Source organism: Diaporthe citri (genome assembly GCF_014595645.1).
Source record: "Diaporthe citri strain NFHF-8-4 chromosome Unknown scaffold_10, whole genome shotgun sequence".
In the NCBI taxonomy this organism is placed as follows: domain Eukaryota; kingdom Fungi; phylum Ascomycota; class Sordariomycetes; order Diaporthales; family Diaporthaceae; genus Diaporthe; species Diaporthe citri.
Genome location: NW_025064855.1, coordinates 153,036 through 168,291, shown reverse-complemented (window position 1 = coordinate 168,291; position 15,256 = coordinate 153,036). Strand labels below are relative to the sequence as shown.

The 15,256-nt window shown below is 56.1% G+C and overlaps 8 protein-coding genes across 8 annotated transcripts; 2 read left to right on the top strand and 6 right to left on the bottom strand.

The window, feature by feature from the left end:
- Positions 1-73: 73 nt before the first annotated feature.
- INS49_003277 (uncharacterized protein) lies at positions 74-891 on the bottom strand (the record flags this gene model as incomplete). Its single annotated transcript, XM_043164072.1, has 2 exons — positions 74-356; positions 611-891. The coding sequence occupies 2 exons, from the start codon at positions 889-891 to the stop codon at positions 74-76; spliced, it is 564 nt and encodes a 187-aa protein (XP_043018837.1).
- Positions 892-2,292: 1,401 nt separating this feature from the next.
- Positions 2,293-3,673, top strand: INS49_003276 (uncharacterized protein; the record flags this gene model as incomplete). The annotated part of the gene is made up of 4 exons (XM_043164071.1): positions 2,293-2,464; positions 2,546-2,623; positions 2,682-3,099; positions 3,184-3,673. 4 exons carry the CDS (start codon positions 2,293-2,295, stop codon positions 3,671-3,673), a joined length of 1,158 nt encoding a protein of 385 aa, XP_043018836.1.
- A 110-nt stretch (positions 3,674-3,783) lies between these two features.
- On the bottom strand, positions 3,784-4,630 carry INS49_003275 (uncharacterized protein; the record flags this gene model as incomplete). Its single annotated transcript, XM_043164070.1, has 2 exons — positions 3,784-4,183; positions 4,314-4,630. 2 exons carry the CDS (start codon positions 4,628-4,630, stop codon positions 3,784-3,786), a joined length of 717 nt encoding a protein of 238 aa, XP_043018835.1.
- Positions 4,631-5,509: 879 nt separating this feature from the next.
- INS49_003274 (uncharacterized protein) lies at positions 5,510-5,959 on the bottom strand (the record flags this gene model as incomplete). The annotated part of the gene is made up of 3 exons (XM_043164069.1): positions 5,510-5,638; positions 5,728-5,823; positions 5,900-5,959. 3 exons carry the CDS (start codon positions 5,957-5,959, stop codon positions 5,510-5,512), a joined length of 285 nt encoding a protein of 94 aa, XP_043018834.1.
- An 814-nt stretch (positions 5,960-6,773) lies between these two features.
- On the bottom strand, positions 6,774-8,049 carry INS49_003273 (uncharacterized protein; the record flags this gene model as incomplete). Its single annotated transcript, XM_043164068.1, has 2 exons — positions 6,774-7,712; positions 7,780-8,049. 2 exons carry the CDS (start codon positions 8,047-8,049, stop codon positions 6,774-6,776), a joined length of 1,209 nt encoding a protein of 402 aa, XP_043018833.1.
- Positions 8,050-9,039: 990 nt separating this feature from the next.
- On the top strand, positions 9,040-10,107 carry INS49_003272 (uncharacterized protein; the record flags this gene model as incomplete). The annotated part of the gene is made up of 5 exons (XM_043164067.1): positions 9,040-9,076; positions 9,144-9,198; positions 9,259-9,533; positions 9,766-9,967; positions 10,032-10,107. The coding sequence occupies 5 exons, from the start codon at positions 9,040-9,042 to the stop codon at positions 10,105-10,107; spliced, it is 645 nt and encodes a 214-aa protein (XP_043018832.1).
- A 135-nt stretch (positions 10,108-10,242) lies between these two features.
- On the bottom strand, positions 10,243-11,434 carry INS49_003271 (uncharacterized protein; the record flags this gene model as incomplete). The annotated part of the gene is made up of 3 exons (XM_043164066.1): positions 10,243-10,502; positions 10,574-10,621; positions 10,678-11,434. The coding sequence occupies 3 exons, from the start codon at positions 11,432-11,434 to the stop codon at positions 10,243-10,245; spliced, it is 1,065 nt and encodes a 354-aa protein (XP_043018831.1).
- A 425-nt stretch (positions 11,435-11,859) lies between these two features.
- On the bottom strand, positions 11,860-13,878 carry INS49_003270 (uncharacterized protein; the record flags this gene model as incomplete). The annotated part of the gene is made up of 1 exon (XM_043164065.1): positions 11,860-13,878. The coding sequence occupies one exon, from the start codon at positions 13,876-13,878 to the stop codon at positions 11,860-11,862; it is 2,019 nt and encodes a 672-aa protein (XP_043018830.1).
- Between the last annotated feature and the right edge of the window lie 1,378 nt (positions 13,879-15,256).

Below are 15,256 nucleotides of genomic sequence, written 5' to 3'. Positions count from 1 at the left end.
CCGTGACGGTAGGGTGCAATGCAGTCCCCCGTTAGGACCAAGTGATTTGTATCTCGGCACAGACAACGCTCAGTTAGCCGCTTCCAGCACCCAGCATGAGCAAGCCCAGGGTGTCGTTCGCAGTGCAAGGGCCGGGATGCAAGATCGAGTGGTCCGGGATCTCGCCGTCCTCGGTGGGGATCTGAATGGCAATCGTCTCGGTGGTTCCAGGGTAGGCCGTGGCGTGACCGCTCGCGCTGACGTCGGACGTGTCGGCGGCAAAGATGAGGCCGAACTGCCCGCCAGACACGTACACGCTGGTCGTGTCGTCCTCCGGGAGGGAGATGTAAGCTAGGCCAGACAGGAAGATGACCCATCTAGGAGGAAGTGATCAGCATGGTAGTCTGCATGACTTCGGGGATTAAAGGGGATCAGAAAACGGGCTTGCGAGCCCCCTGGGCCCCGTGCCAATGGACAAGCACGACGGATATGTCACACATCGTCCGAACGACCCGGGCTCGGTACAGATACCCGAAGAGCTGGAGCCAGCCCACTGCAATTCGTGCAGGCCGGAGCATTCAAGCCAATAGCACAACTTGGGGACAGAACGTCGGGAATCGGGGAAACTCACTGGTTCGCAGGCGCGTTGTGCACCCCAGCGTCGAACTGCGCCGGCAGCACGCTGTACGAGATGGCGCTCGTGTTGCCCAGCTGGAGCTGCGCGCTGCCGGCGGTGCCCTGCTGCGTCGAGATTGCAAAGGGCGTGTCCATCTGCCAGCACTCGAGCGTCGAGGCGTTATTGGCCGCCCCCAGGGCCGTGATGTTGAAGTGCAATGCGAGGACCGCTGTGGGCTGCAAGAGCAGCGCGCCTGCAGCAGCCAGTAGGGTCGTCGTGGTGGAGAGGAGTCCCATGGTGGGCAATATTTGGGGCAAGCAATGTTGTATTGGTGGTCAATAGTACTCTAGCAGGGGGAGTGAGGATGGTCAGCTGAAATGCAAGTATGGCAGGTAGGCAGACGCAGCAGACACGTAGGCTGACGAGAGATGAGGAGAGGGAGAGGGAGTCGACCGATCGAGTGGCTCGGTAAGATGCAATCCAGATGCGCTTACTGTGTAGACGAGAGCAGAGCAGGCAGTCGGGTGCAGATCGTGAGGGACAACCCAGGATGATCGGAATCGTGATGTGATGATGCATTTAAAGGAAGACGTTACATGCATCTTGTGGGCCGGAAGGATTCAGCAAGTCCCAGGGTCCTCCCTCGGTGGATGATCGAAATTTCTTGGTCTCCGATTGCATCTTCAACCAACAGACACTCCCAACGGCTATAACCTCCGTGGTGCTATTCCCTATCAAGTGTAGGAACGACCCTTACAATTTGCAGTGGTCACCAAGACTACCCGCATTTCCGCACAGACATGCGGAAACATTGCATGATAGGATCAGGGGAACGTTCCGTCCCGTAGCTAGTTCTCTGATGGGAGCTGAGGGAGTTAGGATCGCAGTGAGTGCTCCATCATATTGCATGTACATAGCTAAGATCGGGCTGTGAGCAGTGGGGTATGGTGTCGTTACACTGCATGGTGAACGGTGAGGCATCTGCGCCTGAGAATCTCCGATGTTGGCTGTGCAGGAGGGCGCTGGCGACTATGGATTTGGCGACAGGCAGAAGCTGAACAAAGCCGAGGTTTAAGGTGGGCGTGGTCGTGAGGGTGGAAGCTTCCAATGTATGCGAGTTGATAGCTCACAATGGAGGGGAGAGGGACTGACAAGGGTGTGAGCGTCCTTCGTCCTCGCAGCAGCCAACGTTGCATTGTTGAATATCTCTGCGATAAATTTGGAGGACTGTGGATCCACAGCTGCTATGGATCCTTCATACCGGGAGCTCATCCCTCTAGAGGCAATCTCTGCGAATACTCAGATACATCCTGCCTAACCTTTGCTTAGATGGACTTGACGCAGAGGTCCTGCAGAGTTGGGGGCGGGAACGTTGACATTCGAGCAAAAGCAAGAGGATGTGGAGCCTTACCCGCCCGCGATGCACGCAGTGTGGATTATCATTACTTATACCCACCACCGGTCTGCAAGAAAGATACCGCATTAAGCAGGTGTTCCCAGGCGGCGTCGAACCCCCGAAAAATGCCGTGGGGGACGACCTTGGTGCCTCTTTTGGATTAGTGCCTCTATATAGTGGGCCACACGCTGATCGATGAGATCTCACAAGACCATCGTCTATCTCATCAGTAAAGTCCGCAGGTTGTCTGTCGTTCGTCTCTGGGCCCGAGGGCTCCATGAGCCCCGAATATGTTCGAACCATGGCCGAGAACTTTCCGAATAACATCACCGACGATGCGCGGGCGCGGGCTCCTATCGCCAGTGAAACTATCATAGGAGTGAGTGTTTTGTTCATCGCCCTGTCGACACTGTTCACGGGGACCCGTCTGTACACCAGATTCACGGTGTACCAGCAGTTCTGGTGGGATGACTGTAAGTCCAACTCCAATCGAATTCCAGGTTGCGTCCTTCCCCTGGGCTTCCAGCTGACGAGCACTTGTTGCGATGGATCAGGGTCCATGCTCCTCGCCTGGATGGGTACAATCGTGTTATGCACATTAATGCTGTTGATGATGCATCATGGCGGCGGATGTAAGTTCGAAGTCCCCTTGTCCCGTGCATGCCCGGGTGCTAATAGCAACCAATACAGTGCACCACGAAGACACGCCCCTCGCAGAATACAAGCGATACGTCGAGATCTTCCAGGACCTCCAGATGGTCGCCCGCACGAGCATGTTCTTCGCCAAGCTCTCCATCCTGCTACTATACGTCCGACTCTTCTTCCCCAAGGGCGTGACTCGAAGTGCGCTCTGGTGGATTATCCAAGTCGTTGTATGGCTCAACTTCCTCTACACCGTCGGCCTGATCATGGCCCTTGCGCTGCAGTGTGTGCCATACCACAAGCCATATGGGAGCAGCTGCGTGAATCAGTACATGGTCTTGATCTCGGCATCGATTATCAACATCATTAGCGATCTGCTAGTACTGGTTATCCCCATGGTGTCAGTATGGCGGCTTAATATGAGCCGCAGGCGGAAGTGGGCTGTGTGGGCCCTGTTTGCCTTCGGGTGAGTCAAACCTTGATTCTTCATTGGGGCTGTCAACGTCCGCACGCTCATCGTATGACAATTTACTCACATGGCATCTCGAAGAACACTCGCGCCCCTTTCCAGCATCGCCCGTCTCGCCTACCAGGTACCCATGGCCGACGGCAAAGACACGACCGTAATCTACATGATCGTGGTCCTCCTCGCGCTGGCAGAGCAAGTCATCGGCATAGTGGCGGGCTGCGCACCGATAGTGAGCACCTGGTTCGTCCGCCTCGTGCTGCACAAGGGGTCCCGCGACGCCGCCAAGGTCAGCCCCGGCGCCGCGGCCAACGCCCCGCGCACCATCACGCAGCGGTTCTGGCCCGACAGGGAGGGCGGCCAGCCGGAGACGCCGCGGGAGAGGCGGCTGCGCAAGTGGAAGCGGTCCACGGCTACGGACCCGTATCCCATCACGATGACGGTGCAGAGCACGGCGAGCGAGGAGGCGCTTGACCCGGGCTTCGCGGCGCTTGGGACTGCCGAGTCGGGGCGGGCGTCTGAGGGGGTGGAGTTGGGCGATGTTGCTTCTGTTGGGGGGAAAGACAGGTATTGAGGCCCGGGAATCCACAGCATGGGATATATACACAATACTTGGCTAGTGTCCAAGATCCGTTCCAGATGCAGCGCCATGATATCCGCCGAGGTGAAATATGCTCCCAGCTATTAACCCTCCACCGATTTTAAATCTTCATGAGCTCCCAGCAGGTCTGCCTTGTCAAAATCCTCATCGCCCTTTGGCAGCTCCAGAGTCATCGTGTACATCTGAGCCGCCTTCACCTCGACTTCGCCGTCACTCTGCAGGGCCAGAACGTGACCACCGCGCTTCCTGTCGTCCGTGATAAAATGGAGGTGGTCCCCGTGAACACCAATGCCCTGCAGATAGTGAGGCTGCCGGAAGCCTATCAGGGTACCCCGGACGTTCTCAAAGGTAAATGAGACCTGGTTTTTGCCGATCTGAAGTAGGCCCTGGTGCGGATGTTCTTGTCCTGCCGCCGTCCTAACGGTCACGGACTTGAAGACGCCGTCTAATCGCATAGCCAGGAGGTGATTCTTAGACTCCGGGCTGGAAAAGCAGATTAGTAGTTACTCTTGATTACAGGACGCACCATTTTGTAAGGAGAAAGACCGCCAAATCGCATGACGAAGCAAGTTCAAAATCTGCTGTTGCACCACAGAAAGAAAAAGGAACTCACGCCAGGCCACTAACAATCCCGTTCAACTCCTCCTTGCTGGGTATAGCAGCCTGAGTGATAATCTCAGGCTTAAAGCGCGTTATCTGGGCAAAGGGGTGGATAGCGTCCCCTTCTGGGTCGAGATCCACGATAGAGCCGTCCGAGAGCATCTGGTATGCATCTCCATCAACCACTATCATCTCGCCGTTCATGTACCGGAACGTGCCCAGGCCGTGGTCACCGTGCTTGAGGAACTCGGAGATGGGCAGGCCCTTGTCCGCGACGCCGTCCATGAGGCTGAGCGCGAGGGAGTACTGGAACATTTGGTTGTGCGCCATGGTCGACTTTTCTGCGGCTGGGGTTGGTGAAAGGGTCGTGGAGGACGGCCGTCCCAAGGGCTTTTGTGGTGCTGTTGGACGTGTTAGGTCCTGTCGTGCCCGGATCGGGAATTTATGAGTGATCAGTGACTTTAAATAAGCGAGCCGGAAGCCCGGAGGAAACGTTGGTCCAACAGCCTGCAGCTGTCTGGGGCTTACTAAGAGTGGGTATTGCAACCAACGCCTAATGAAACTCTTGCATCATAGGCCTGTGGGAGAGCTGAGTGGAACTGGAGCCGGTTCTTCTGGTGAGTGAGTTGGGAGATATCCGGCAAAAGGAGTGGAGCTGGCGCTGTGTATCTTTCTCATGTCTGTTTTTGGACATGGGCTTCAAAGCCTTGGTCTGATACTCAGGGTCGTATCGCCCAGTGCCTCGCAAGCCGACATAACGTGGAGAGCCTTTACGATTGCAGCCGGTCATGAGCAGCACCATTACATGTTTGATCACCACTGTCAATCGTATGAAAGCGTACAGTTTAAAGAGCTTTGCATTTGTCGAATCAATGTCAGGTAAGAGAAAGTATTTGGAAAGTGTGCACTGAATCCGGCTTGGTTGGCTCTTCCGATCCTGATAATGCTACCGCACTCCTACCCAATTCGAAGTGCTATTGGCTAGCCGTCTGATTCTGTGTGCTGTCCCCAAAAATTCCAGGTACCTTTTTCAGATTTAGATATATCCCATCGCCCCCTTTTGCTTTTTTGCCCAAGCGAGAAGAGCTTGGCCGTCCCGTATGGATCGGGGACAAGGCACAACTTTCTTCCATCTCTGTTTTTTGAGAAAAGCTGCTCAAGTGGATCCTGCATCTGCGCTCCTGGCGGCTCTGTCCAAAATTGTTGTTTTTAAGCCGGTGTATTCTCTTGAAGTGTCGTGGACCTGATAGGTGTTTGTGCAGTCGAGTCCCTGTACTCGGTCCACTTCTTGAAGCATTGCAGTGCGTCGTGTCGGACGAAGCCGTCGATTTTGAAGGACTGCCACAAACATTGGGGGTCAGTCTTTCCCCAGGTCATCAAGGTTGGGAGCGAATCCCGAAAGTCGGACGGAACACCAGAACACTAACCTTGGCGATGCTAGGCCATTCGAGGTGCAGCACACCCGCCTGGTGCTTGAGGCTCTTGATTTCAGCATCGGTCCAGCACCAGTGGCCCTTGCGATGCTGCAATGTTGAGGTAAGCACGTGCTGGGAGCATTTCCAACCAAACGGGAAGGATAGAGGCAGGTGTGTCACTTACTTTGCCACCACAATGAAACTTGTGGTGGTAGGGATCATCTGGGCCCTTGTTTGGTGCCATGATTCCCATGTGTTGCTGCCTGGTCGGAGTGGTGGTCGCGTTTGGCGGTCCTACGTTGGCTGTTTGTTGACTCTACAGGATGGGAAATGGCAGCCGAAGTTGAGAGCCTGCTCCCTTTTAACGGTAGAAATACCAAGATACCTTCAATCACTGCAAGTGGGAAGGCGCAAGTCACATCCGTATTCCATAACAAATTGCCATTTCTTATTGACTGGAATTCTGTCGTCCCATGGTTATTGGTCGCTATCTTGAAAGGTGCAATTTCTTGAGCATTCTTTCCTGTGAAGAAGTGCGTATGCAGACTTCCGATTTGTGTGTAGCAGGTCGTTTTACATCCTTTGTAGATGACTCCCTGGGTAGTTACATCATTTTGTCACAGCGTTTTGCTGGAATGGCCCAAGCTTGTAAATTTTGCTGAGCTGCTCAAGAGGGTGCCTGGACATTTTCTATTTCATCTACAGGGAAGCTGTATTGTATACAATGCCTTTGTCTGTGAAAACTCTTGCATATGAAATGTTCATGCCCCGCCCGCCAAAGATATGCGGCACGTCTGAGGGATGAGGCCAAATCCGCAACCACAGACAACTTCACTTGAGCTTCAAGCAACAACACAACTAGACCAATGAATTTCGTTCCATTTCACTGACGCAGTGAAATACTATTTCATGTAATAAGCATTATCGAAGTTATGGATCATTGCATACACCCCAAAGTGTTGCGTGATTGGAATAGGGAATGGATTTCAACGTAGGTTTTCATGTTCCAAAAGTCTCTTGGAAATCACGTCCAGTTCATGCCAGATTTGCCTGGAACTTCACTCCAAGACCGCCATACCCTGGGCATTTGCATCCAAGCCAAGTGATGTCATATCAAGATGCTGAACTTGCTGCTTGGTATTCGCATCCATCACCGTCACAGCAGCGTTGGTGGTTCCATTCCCAGGACTCAATGCATAAACCATGTTGCCAGCCGCCTTGAGATCAATCAGACCAGGGTCGCCGTTGGCACTGAGGTCAGTCTCCCCCAGTATACTCGCATCGGCCAGAGACATCTCAACCAAGTGGTTGACACCGACATCCGTGACGAAGGCTGTTTTCGTGGCCGGGCTGATAGCGACCCAGCAGGTGGCCTTTTGGCCGTCGATGGCCCCCTTGCCCACGACCTCGGCAGCCCCCGACGCCTGCGCGGAGCCGCCGGCTGCCTGCTGCGTGCTCAGCACGGCGGCACCAAACGAAGCGTCCGTCACGAAGAGATCAGATGATCCGGCGATGGGGGAAGAGCCGAAAAGGACCGCCGTCCCATTGGGCGAATCCTGCGCGCCCTCCGCGCCGACGGATGCAGCTTGGCACTGACCGGCTGCATTGACGGGGAAGGACGCCAAGAAGCCGGTGTTGTTCTTGGTCGGGTCTCCCTTCACCGTCGAAAACAATGTCGACTGGTCATCGGAGAAGAACACGTGCGATACTGTGTTCGTTGGGCCCACAGGCGGTGTGGTTTGGCCGAGGTCGAAAGGCCTGAGGGCGTCCATCGCCCCGAGACCCTGCGCGGCGTCAAACGAGGCACACGAGACGCCAGCGGTGCTCCCTGACATGCCCACGCAGGCGAGGTTGTGTTTTGCTGATGCTCCCACAGTGACAGGGAACTCGCCCGGCAGATCAGCGGGGTTGCCGACCATGGTCAGCTTCGTGGGATCCTGGGCGTCTATGGCGAACATGGAGAGAGTGTTGGATCCGGCATTGACTGCGAACAGGTTCTTGCTCAAGTGTTAGCTCCTTGAAAAAGTAAACAAGCACTGGAGAATCCAGAGGCGTTTGACTTACATTCCCAGCTACAGTCAAGGCAGACTGGCTGAACAGAGGGTCCGGCATAGCAGGCTGGTTTGTCGAACCGTCAACACCGTTGGCGCCAGAACCACCAGTGTTCGTCGATGAACCGCCCGCCTCATTAAGTGTTCCGTCCTCCGCGATGGGCACGGCCACCACAGAGTTGGATGCCTGGTTGCTCAGCATGTAAATAGCCTTGCCGTTGGCGGCTTTTGCAGCGCCGCCCTTTGACCCGCAAGGCTTGGCTGGCCGCGCAGCGACCTGCATTGTGGAAGGCGCAAGCACCATTAGAAAGACAAGAGTAGAAACGAACATTTTACCAAGGACCTGGGGGCAATCTATCCAGTAGAATACCAAAAGAGTGTCTTGCTAAGATATCGAATGAATGTGAGGCCCGACTTTAATGGTACGTTGAAGGATGTGTATGGTGAGGGACAGATCAAGATCACCAGAAAGGATGAACTGCTGGTATATCTTTATAGAACATGACCATAGGCGTTGATGTGTTAACGTCTGCCTATCAGACAGAGATCTATCATTTACCAAGCCCAAGACCACCCACAGTGTGCCTGATTGTTCAATGATCAGTATTTCCCTTTGTGGGAATGAGAGACCTTTAAAATGGGCCATGTTAAAGCCCCTTGATCACAACATCTCTGACAAAACAGAATGTGGGCTGAGGGCGCGATCTAGAAGCCAGACATTCCAACACCAAGCCTACATCAAGTCTCAATGAAGCGTCACAGATGCAGGCAGCCCTACTTAGGGCTGCAGCGATAATCAGAATTTCCCGATCGGGACGGCTTCTTGGCACTGGCCACGGGCGGCGACCCAGGGTGTCAAGGGTCATGGGGGGTTTCAGGCTGACCCCAGACGTTCCATGAACAGCTGAAGGGCCTGACGTAGGGTGCGCAGCTGATGAGTTGATCATGGAGGGTTATCCGTTTCCCTCATTGGGCAGAACCCTCCGAAACGTTGACATTGAAGATCATACAAGCTTTGTGGCCCTGATTTGATGCTTTGCAGTGGCACTTGGGGCGGCCGAGGCAAAGCTGACCCGGCTGCTTTGCCTCACATCACATGGCCCTCTATCCGGTCTCTGTCTGGCCTCGGGGCTCCAAATCCAAGATTCCGTCTTTTCACATTCTCTCTTGATCGCTAATCTTTAATTCTATCCAGCGCTTGCACCAAGCAGTCTTGTCGCTTCGATCCTCGATCACGCTACGTGTCACTGCAGGGAAGGCCAGACGAACCGCTATGACGAATAATATATTCCGTATATTTAATCCGCAGGGTTCGTGACCCGAGTCCACGCTCCTAGCCATATCAAGTCTACTTGCTGACATGTGCCGACTTACCAGCGCCGAAGGAGGACCGCGTGGAGAAGCGCCGCGCCCAGGTCAGGCAAGCACAGCAGTAAGGGAGAACTCTGCGATTGTCCATCTTTTGCAATATGCTTATGCAGATTGGCACCAGGACCTATCGCGAACGGAAAGAGGCGTACACCAAAGCTCTCGAGAGGGAAGTCGCAAAGAGCAAGGCACGGGAAGCAGAGTTGGTCCTGGAAAACGAACGACTTCAAGGCACCATCAAGAAATTGGTTGGAAAGCTTGAAGAGCATGGAGTCGAGGGAGTGGATGACATAATTAGATCGACCCAGGCAAAAGAAGCGAGAAGTCCCAAACCCGACAACATGTCCAGCCCGGCACCACCTCTCGCTCGGCTGGGCGATGTTGACCCCGTGGCTTTGGGTATGGATTTCGTGCTGGCGTAAGAACCCCTTCCCCGCTCGAAACATTTGTGCTCGGTCCGCGTGCTGACACAATCATTCTGTACGTCGTAATAGACTCGAAAGACCATGTCTCGAACACCTCCATGGCGACCCTGAGAAGCCAGAAGATCCATCCGGCCACGCACTCACGCTATCGGCTCAGGCATGCGCGATAACATGTCCGTCAAATACGACGTCCCCGGTGTCACCAGAGTCGATCAACCAGCACGAGCTTCCCGAAACCATGCTGGAAAACCTGCTGGCCCTCTCGACAGAGGTTTGCGCATCGGATGACCAGATCACGCCGGTGCAAGCCTGGAACCTCATCCGATCCCAGCCACATTTCGGTGGCTTCGAGCTCCAGGCCCTGCAAACTCTCGCAGAGACTCTGAGGGACATAATTGCGTGCCATGGGTATGTGATTCAGCTTGGTGTGCCAGACTTCGTGGCGTGATGCTTACATTTGCAATGTCATCAGGTTCGGCGCCGCGATACCGCAGACCGTCTTCAGGCGCCTGACCTTCGAGTTCCTCTTGAAAGGGAAACTACTCTGATGCACGAGGCTACCATAGTGCATTCATCGCATCACTGAGCTGGCTCGTCAACGATGACCGAGATGCGCAATACTTGCGGCTAATCAATACTGGAAACAGCTCTGCGCTAGGTGTTGTTCACCGTGGCAAACGCCATCAGGTCTGGAGGGCGTAGAGATCAGAATAGGTGTAACAAAGTACCCCATCCCCGGCACCGCTCGAGATGTCCATCACAGATCCCACCGTCACGTTGGGAGCACTGACTCCGACGGTCATCTCAAAGTCCAGCGTCACGTTCCCACCCTGGATGTTGTCATAGTCCATGAGGAAGATGGGCCCAGAGATATCCTGAAGTCGGTTTTCCAGATCACAGCTCTGCCACGACCACCACACGCGGTCGAGATTGGCATGGTGTACTTTTATATATGGTCAGTTCACTGGAATCGCATTGGGGTCGACACAATCAAGGGAGGAAACTCTGACTCACGATAGAATATAGGATCTGCCGGCGAGGCATACAGGTCGCCCATCTGCCCTGCAAACACATTATTAATTTGACGAAAGACTCCACCGAAACCGAGGGGATCTCACCATAAGTCCCACCAACGCTATAATGCCCACCCCCATGGATCCCAGAAGCATCAAAACTAGGACCCCCCTCGACACCCCTGGCAAACCAGCCAAAGTCACCCTGCCTCAGCGTCAACTCGGTCTGGTTCATACCGAGATACCGCCTCGCAAAGCCCGGACTCAAGTCCCTCCTCAGGCGCTGCGGGTTATACGAGACGCCACTCGCCGGACCGAGGTGGACAAAGTCGTCCCTCCCCGCGAACGGCCCGTCGACGACACACCCGCCGCCCGTGCGGCCAGGCACCGCAGACGGATCCGACGAGTTGGCCCTCGACGTAGGGGCCGTTCCCGCCGAACCCCGGCTCCGGGTCGGACACTGGCGAGTTGGCGAACGTCTCGCCGGTGTCCAGGTCCCAGCGTCCAGTCCCAGTACGGCTAGGCCCCGCCGTAGCCGCACTCGGCCCCGCAGCATGTGCTCGTGCGTCGCGACAAGGTACCGGTGCCAGGGCAGGAAGTGGCCGACGTAGTGGATGGAGAAGGTCTGCTGGATGTGGGTGTACAGGAGGTCGTCGCGGCGGGATTTGACGCCGGAGTTGTTGAATCGGGGTGTGAGGGATGGCTTGGTGGTGATACACTCTACTGCATCGAGGTAGGAACCCTTCTCTGAGCGCGAAAGAGTACGCCATTCCTTGCGCACGATGGGGTCCTTGCACGGCGGTCCGAGCGACGAGGCGAGCGACGTGAATGCCAGCACGGTGAGGAGCAGGCGGGCGGCCATGATCATAATCAGTGCAGATCCAAGAGAAGGATGTAACGAGGTGACGGAAGGTTACGAAGATTCATTCTAAGAGTTAGTCTCGCTTTTACTTCTTACTCTAATTCTCATTATCAGCTGTCGATGTCGCTGAGATTTGTTCAAAGGAACCGAGTAGTGCAGACCAGCGAGCCAATCCCGATAGAGCCAGTGCAGATAGACGAAGATAGTTGCATGCGGGCATATGCAACTTATTCTTAGTATGGCAGGGTAGCTGCGCTCATTGGACCGTAAGCCCCCAGACGTCCCGATATTCCGGGTCATCAAGTCGACCTCTGACCAGGTTGTTGAACGATGCGACAGTATTGGAAACCACTCGTCACAGCCAGTGAGACTTGAATGCATATTAACTTGGGTATTTTGAATTTTACGACTTTTTAACTTTTGGTCTACTCTAACCGATCATCACAGATCAGCCTCACATCCCCCCTCGCATCGCCCTTCCACACGGTCCCCGATGCATTACAGCTCGCGACCACCTTCCTCAGGTCCCCAATCATGCCGCCAGGCCCGCTCGCGTAGACAGTCGTCGACCCGCGGGCCACAGACCCGACAAACCCCCGCACAATCTCGTCCAGGTGAGGCCTCCTCGCCTCGGGTATCTCAGTGTTGTCGGGGTGGTGGTGCGTCACGTCGTTACAGTCACATCCCCCCGTCGCAGACGACGCAGAGGACGAGACCTTCTCCTGCGGCTCGTCGGCCTTCTTGCCTCCGACTCCCGCGCCCCGGCGCACCGAGGGGTGGTGCTCCTTCTCGCGCGTCACGTAGACGTTGATGTCCAGGCTGTGCGAGCAGCCGGCCTCCTTGACGTACTCGAGCTCCTCGGCCACCCACTTGGCGTCGACGTCGCGCCTGACCGCCCACACGAGCTCGATCTTGCGGCCGGCGGCCGGCTTCTCGCGCACGAGCTTCAGCAGGACGGGTAGCACGAAGGTGATGCCTGTGCCGCCCGCCACGCAGAGGACGTTGGTCTCTGGTGTCACGCTCGAAATCATGTCCACGCCGTAAGGGCCTGCTAGTACCACGGATGTGGTCGGCTCTGCTCCTTCTGCTGGTGGCCCTGTGGGAAGCGCTGCGAGTTTCTTGGCTGCAATGTCGGCGAGCTTCTTCGTCTCGCCCTTCTTGGCGCGGATCACGTACGAGTGCCTCACTGCCCCCGTGTCGTCTGCCAGGGGCAGGCTGAGCGGCGTCATCGGGTGGGACTGCCAGACTGAGGACTCAGTAAAGCACAGGTAGAAATGCTGGCCGACCTGCCATGGCTGCTGGACATGATCGAAATCCAGCCGGACCACGTCGCCGCTGTCGCTATCCTCAAACCGCGTGATCCTCGCCTTGGCAGACTCGAAGCCCCATTTGTTCTTCGCGGGCACCCAGCGGTAGTGCAGCAGCCCAGTGCGGACCGCCCTGCCGACACGGTCGAAGAACCAGAGCAGGATGCCCGGGATAAGGAAGCACTGCAGGTTCATCCAGTGGCCGATGATGGCGCCAATGTACACCATGGCCAGGACATAGTGTGCCTTTCGGAAGAATTCGTAGCCTGTCAGGCGGATGCCCCAGGGCGTGGCAAAGATCCACAGCAGGACGAGCAGCCCCAGCGCGACGAAACCCCACTGGATGTACAACTCCCCAGCGACCCTGTTCCACTCGGCCGGCTGGGGCTGGTACAGGGCCGCCTCGACGATGATCCAGGCGATGGTGTGCACGGTGGATTGGATCAGGATGATGTAGCCGACCCATCGGTGCAGGAACATGAAGCTCTGGTAGGGGATGCCGGTGATGACGCTGAGGAGCGACTCGCGGCTGGCCAGCAGGACCGAGAGGGGCGTCAGCGCGTAGGCCAGCACGCCGATGCGGTCGGCAAAGGGGCCCAGGGAGGTTCGTGTGTTGTTGAGGCCCGGCGAGGTCTTGACGGGCGTGATCCAGGTCTGGTAGGCCATGCCCACAAAGGAGAAGATGGTCAGGTAGCCCGCGAGAATGAACAGGACCAGCACCTGCAGGCGCGTGACATGGCCGAGGATGCGTGGCGCGAAGTCGGGGAGGAGGTAGGTCCGGCGGAAACTCGAGACAGATCGCTTCAACTTCTCAATGCCGCCGATGGTCTGCGTGCCCTGTGATTCTGCCTTTGCGCCGGAGGTGGTGGCCTCATCTGCTGTCGGTGATGGGAAGATTCGTCGCCCAAGGCCCCATAGTAATAATATCCCGGCGATCGCGGCCCAGAAGATGCCAGAGTATAGCATGGAAAGGTCGTGTGAGTGATAGACGAGGTCGAGGTATGCGCATGAGCCGGCGTCGTTCTTGCAGGGCAGGATCCGATCTGCGTAGCCCCAATGAGGCTCGAGCACTGAGCCGTCGGCATCAGAGAAGTTCTGGATATGCCTCGCGGCGATTATTCCTTGCGAGGCGTCCATCCTGGCTGTGAGTCTGTCTGCCTGTCCGTCCGTCCGTCTAGCCTCTCGGAGGCGTTCCTGAGTGGCTAGTTGGATGGGTGTGCGTCCAGCTGCGACCACGAATATCTGTGAAGGGAGATACTTCTACCCTTGTTTACACAGATGCTGAAGCAGCGATTTCCGATGCTCAGTGGACTTTGAGGTGGGATCGGCAATGGTCAATGACACAGACACGACACACCCACCCAAAAGACGGAGGTGGTACAGAAACATTAAAAAGGCTGGATTAGAAATGGCGACACGGAGGCAGGCATATTATTCGAAACGGACCCCCCTTCCCGACAATTCGGATCCAGATGTGGTCCACCGGCCGCCCAGACGCCGGGGTCACGCCGCCAATGTTTGGATAAAATGCCAAATGTGAGCATGTTTCCACTGCAGGTGTCTTCCCTCAAGGTTCTTACGAGATGGAAAGGGACACACGAGGCGAGTGCAAATCCGGAGCAGGTCGTTTGGTGGCACCGGCGGACCGCCAAGACCCACCATGGCAGCACCTCTGCAGCAGTGGCCCCGGTGGTTTGAGCAAGTTTCCGGAGCTTCGCGGGCTCGTGCGCGACTCATCACAACACGGAGATTTGAGAAATCCTCATTTGAGCAGGTTTGTCCAACTTGCTCCTGCTTGGCTTCTTGTCTTCTCCTCGAGCTGCATGTCGAGAATCGGAAGAGGCCTGCTTGGCCAGCTTGGCCCGGCGTCTCCTTCCGTATTGCTCGGAATGACTGTGCAAGCAGATGGAAGCAGCGAAAAGGGAGTTCGAGTCCACTTGGGGGAGGAAGCACAGAACGGGACCACCACGCCTGGTAAGGCCACGAGATCCGGCCGTGGGCCAAGTGGGAGTGAATCCCGGGCGCCACTCCCGAGGCCGGGATGAAGGAGCGAAGAGGAGCAGTGCGTGAAACGTGAGCACTGCGACTTGGAGTAGCAGTCCTGGCAGTAGTCCTGGCAGCGAGTCGGGGCCAATTCAAGAAGGCAAGAGCAGGTGGAGTGGGTCCAACGTGAGGCTTAAGTTTGAGCAAGTTTCTCGTCACGGCAGCCCACGGTACCTCCCGCCCCCGACCAGGCGCCCTCTGATTGGTGAAAACTGTCCCGGGGTGCCCCACACTGCCTTCTGAGTTGGGCACAGTCCCCAGAATGGCCCCACGTCTGGCACGTCCAGCCCCCACCATCACCGTCTTTAGCTCAGGGATGGCCGCGGCCGTGGACGAGCTTGGGTTGAGCACGTTTACGGCTTGGCATCAGCTTTGTGCTCACCGAGCGGGAGAGGGGAGGGGAATGGATGGGGTTGGACATGTGCTGTGGGTGGCAACTCTCTCTGCCATGCCACCATTTTTACTCCATCGT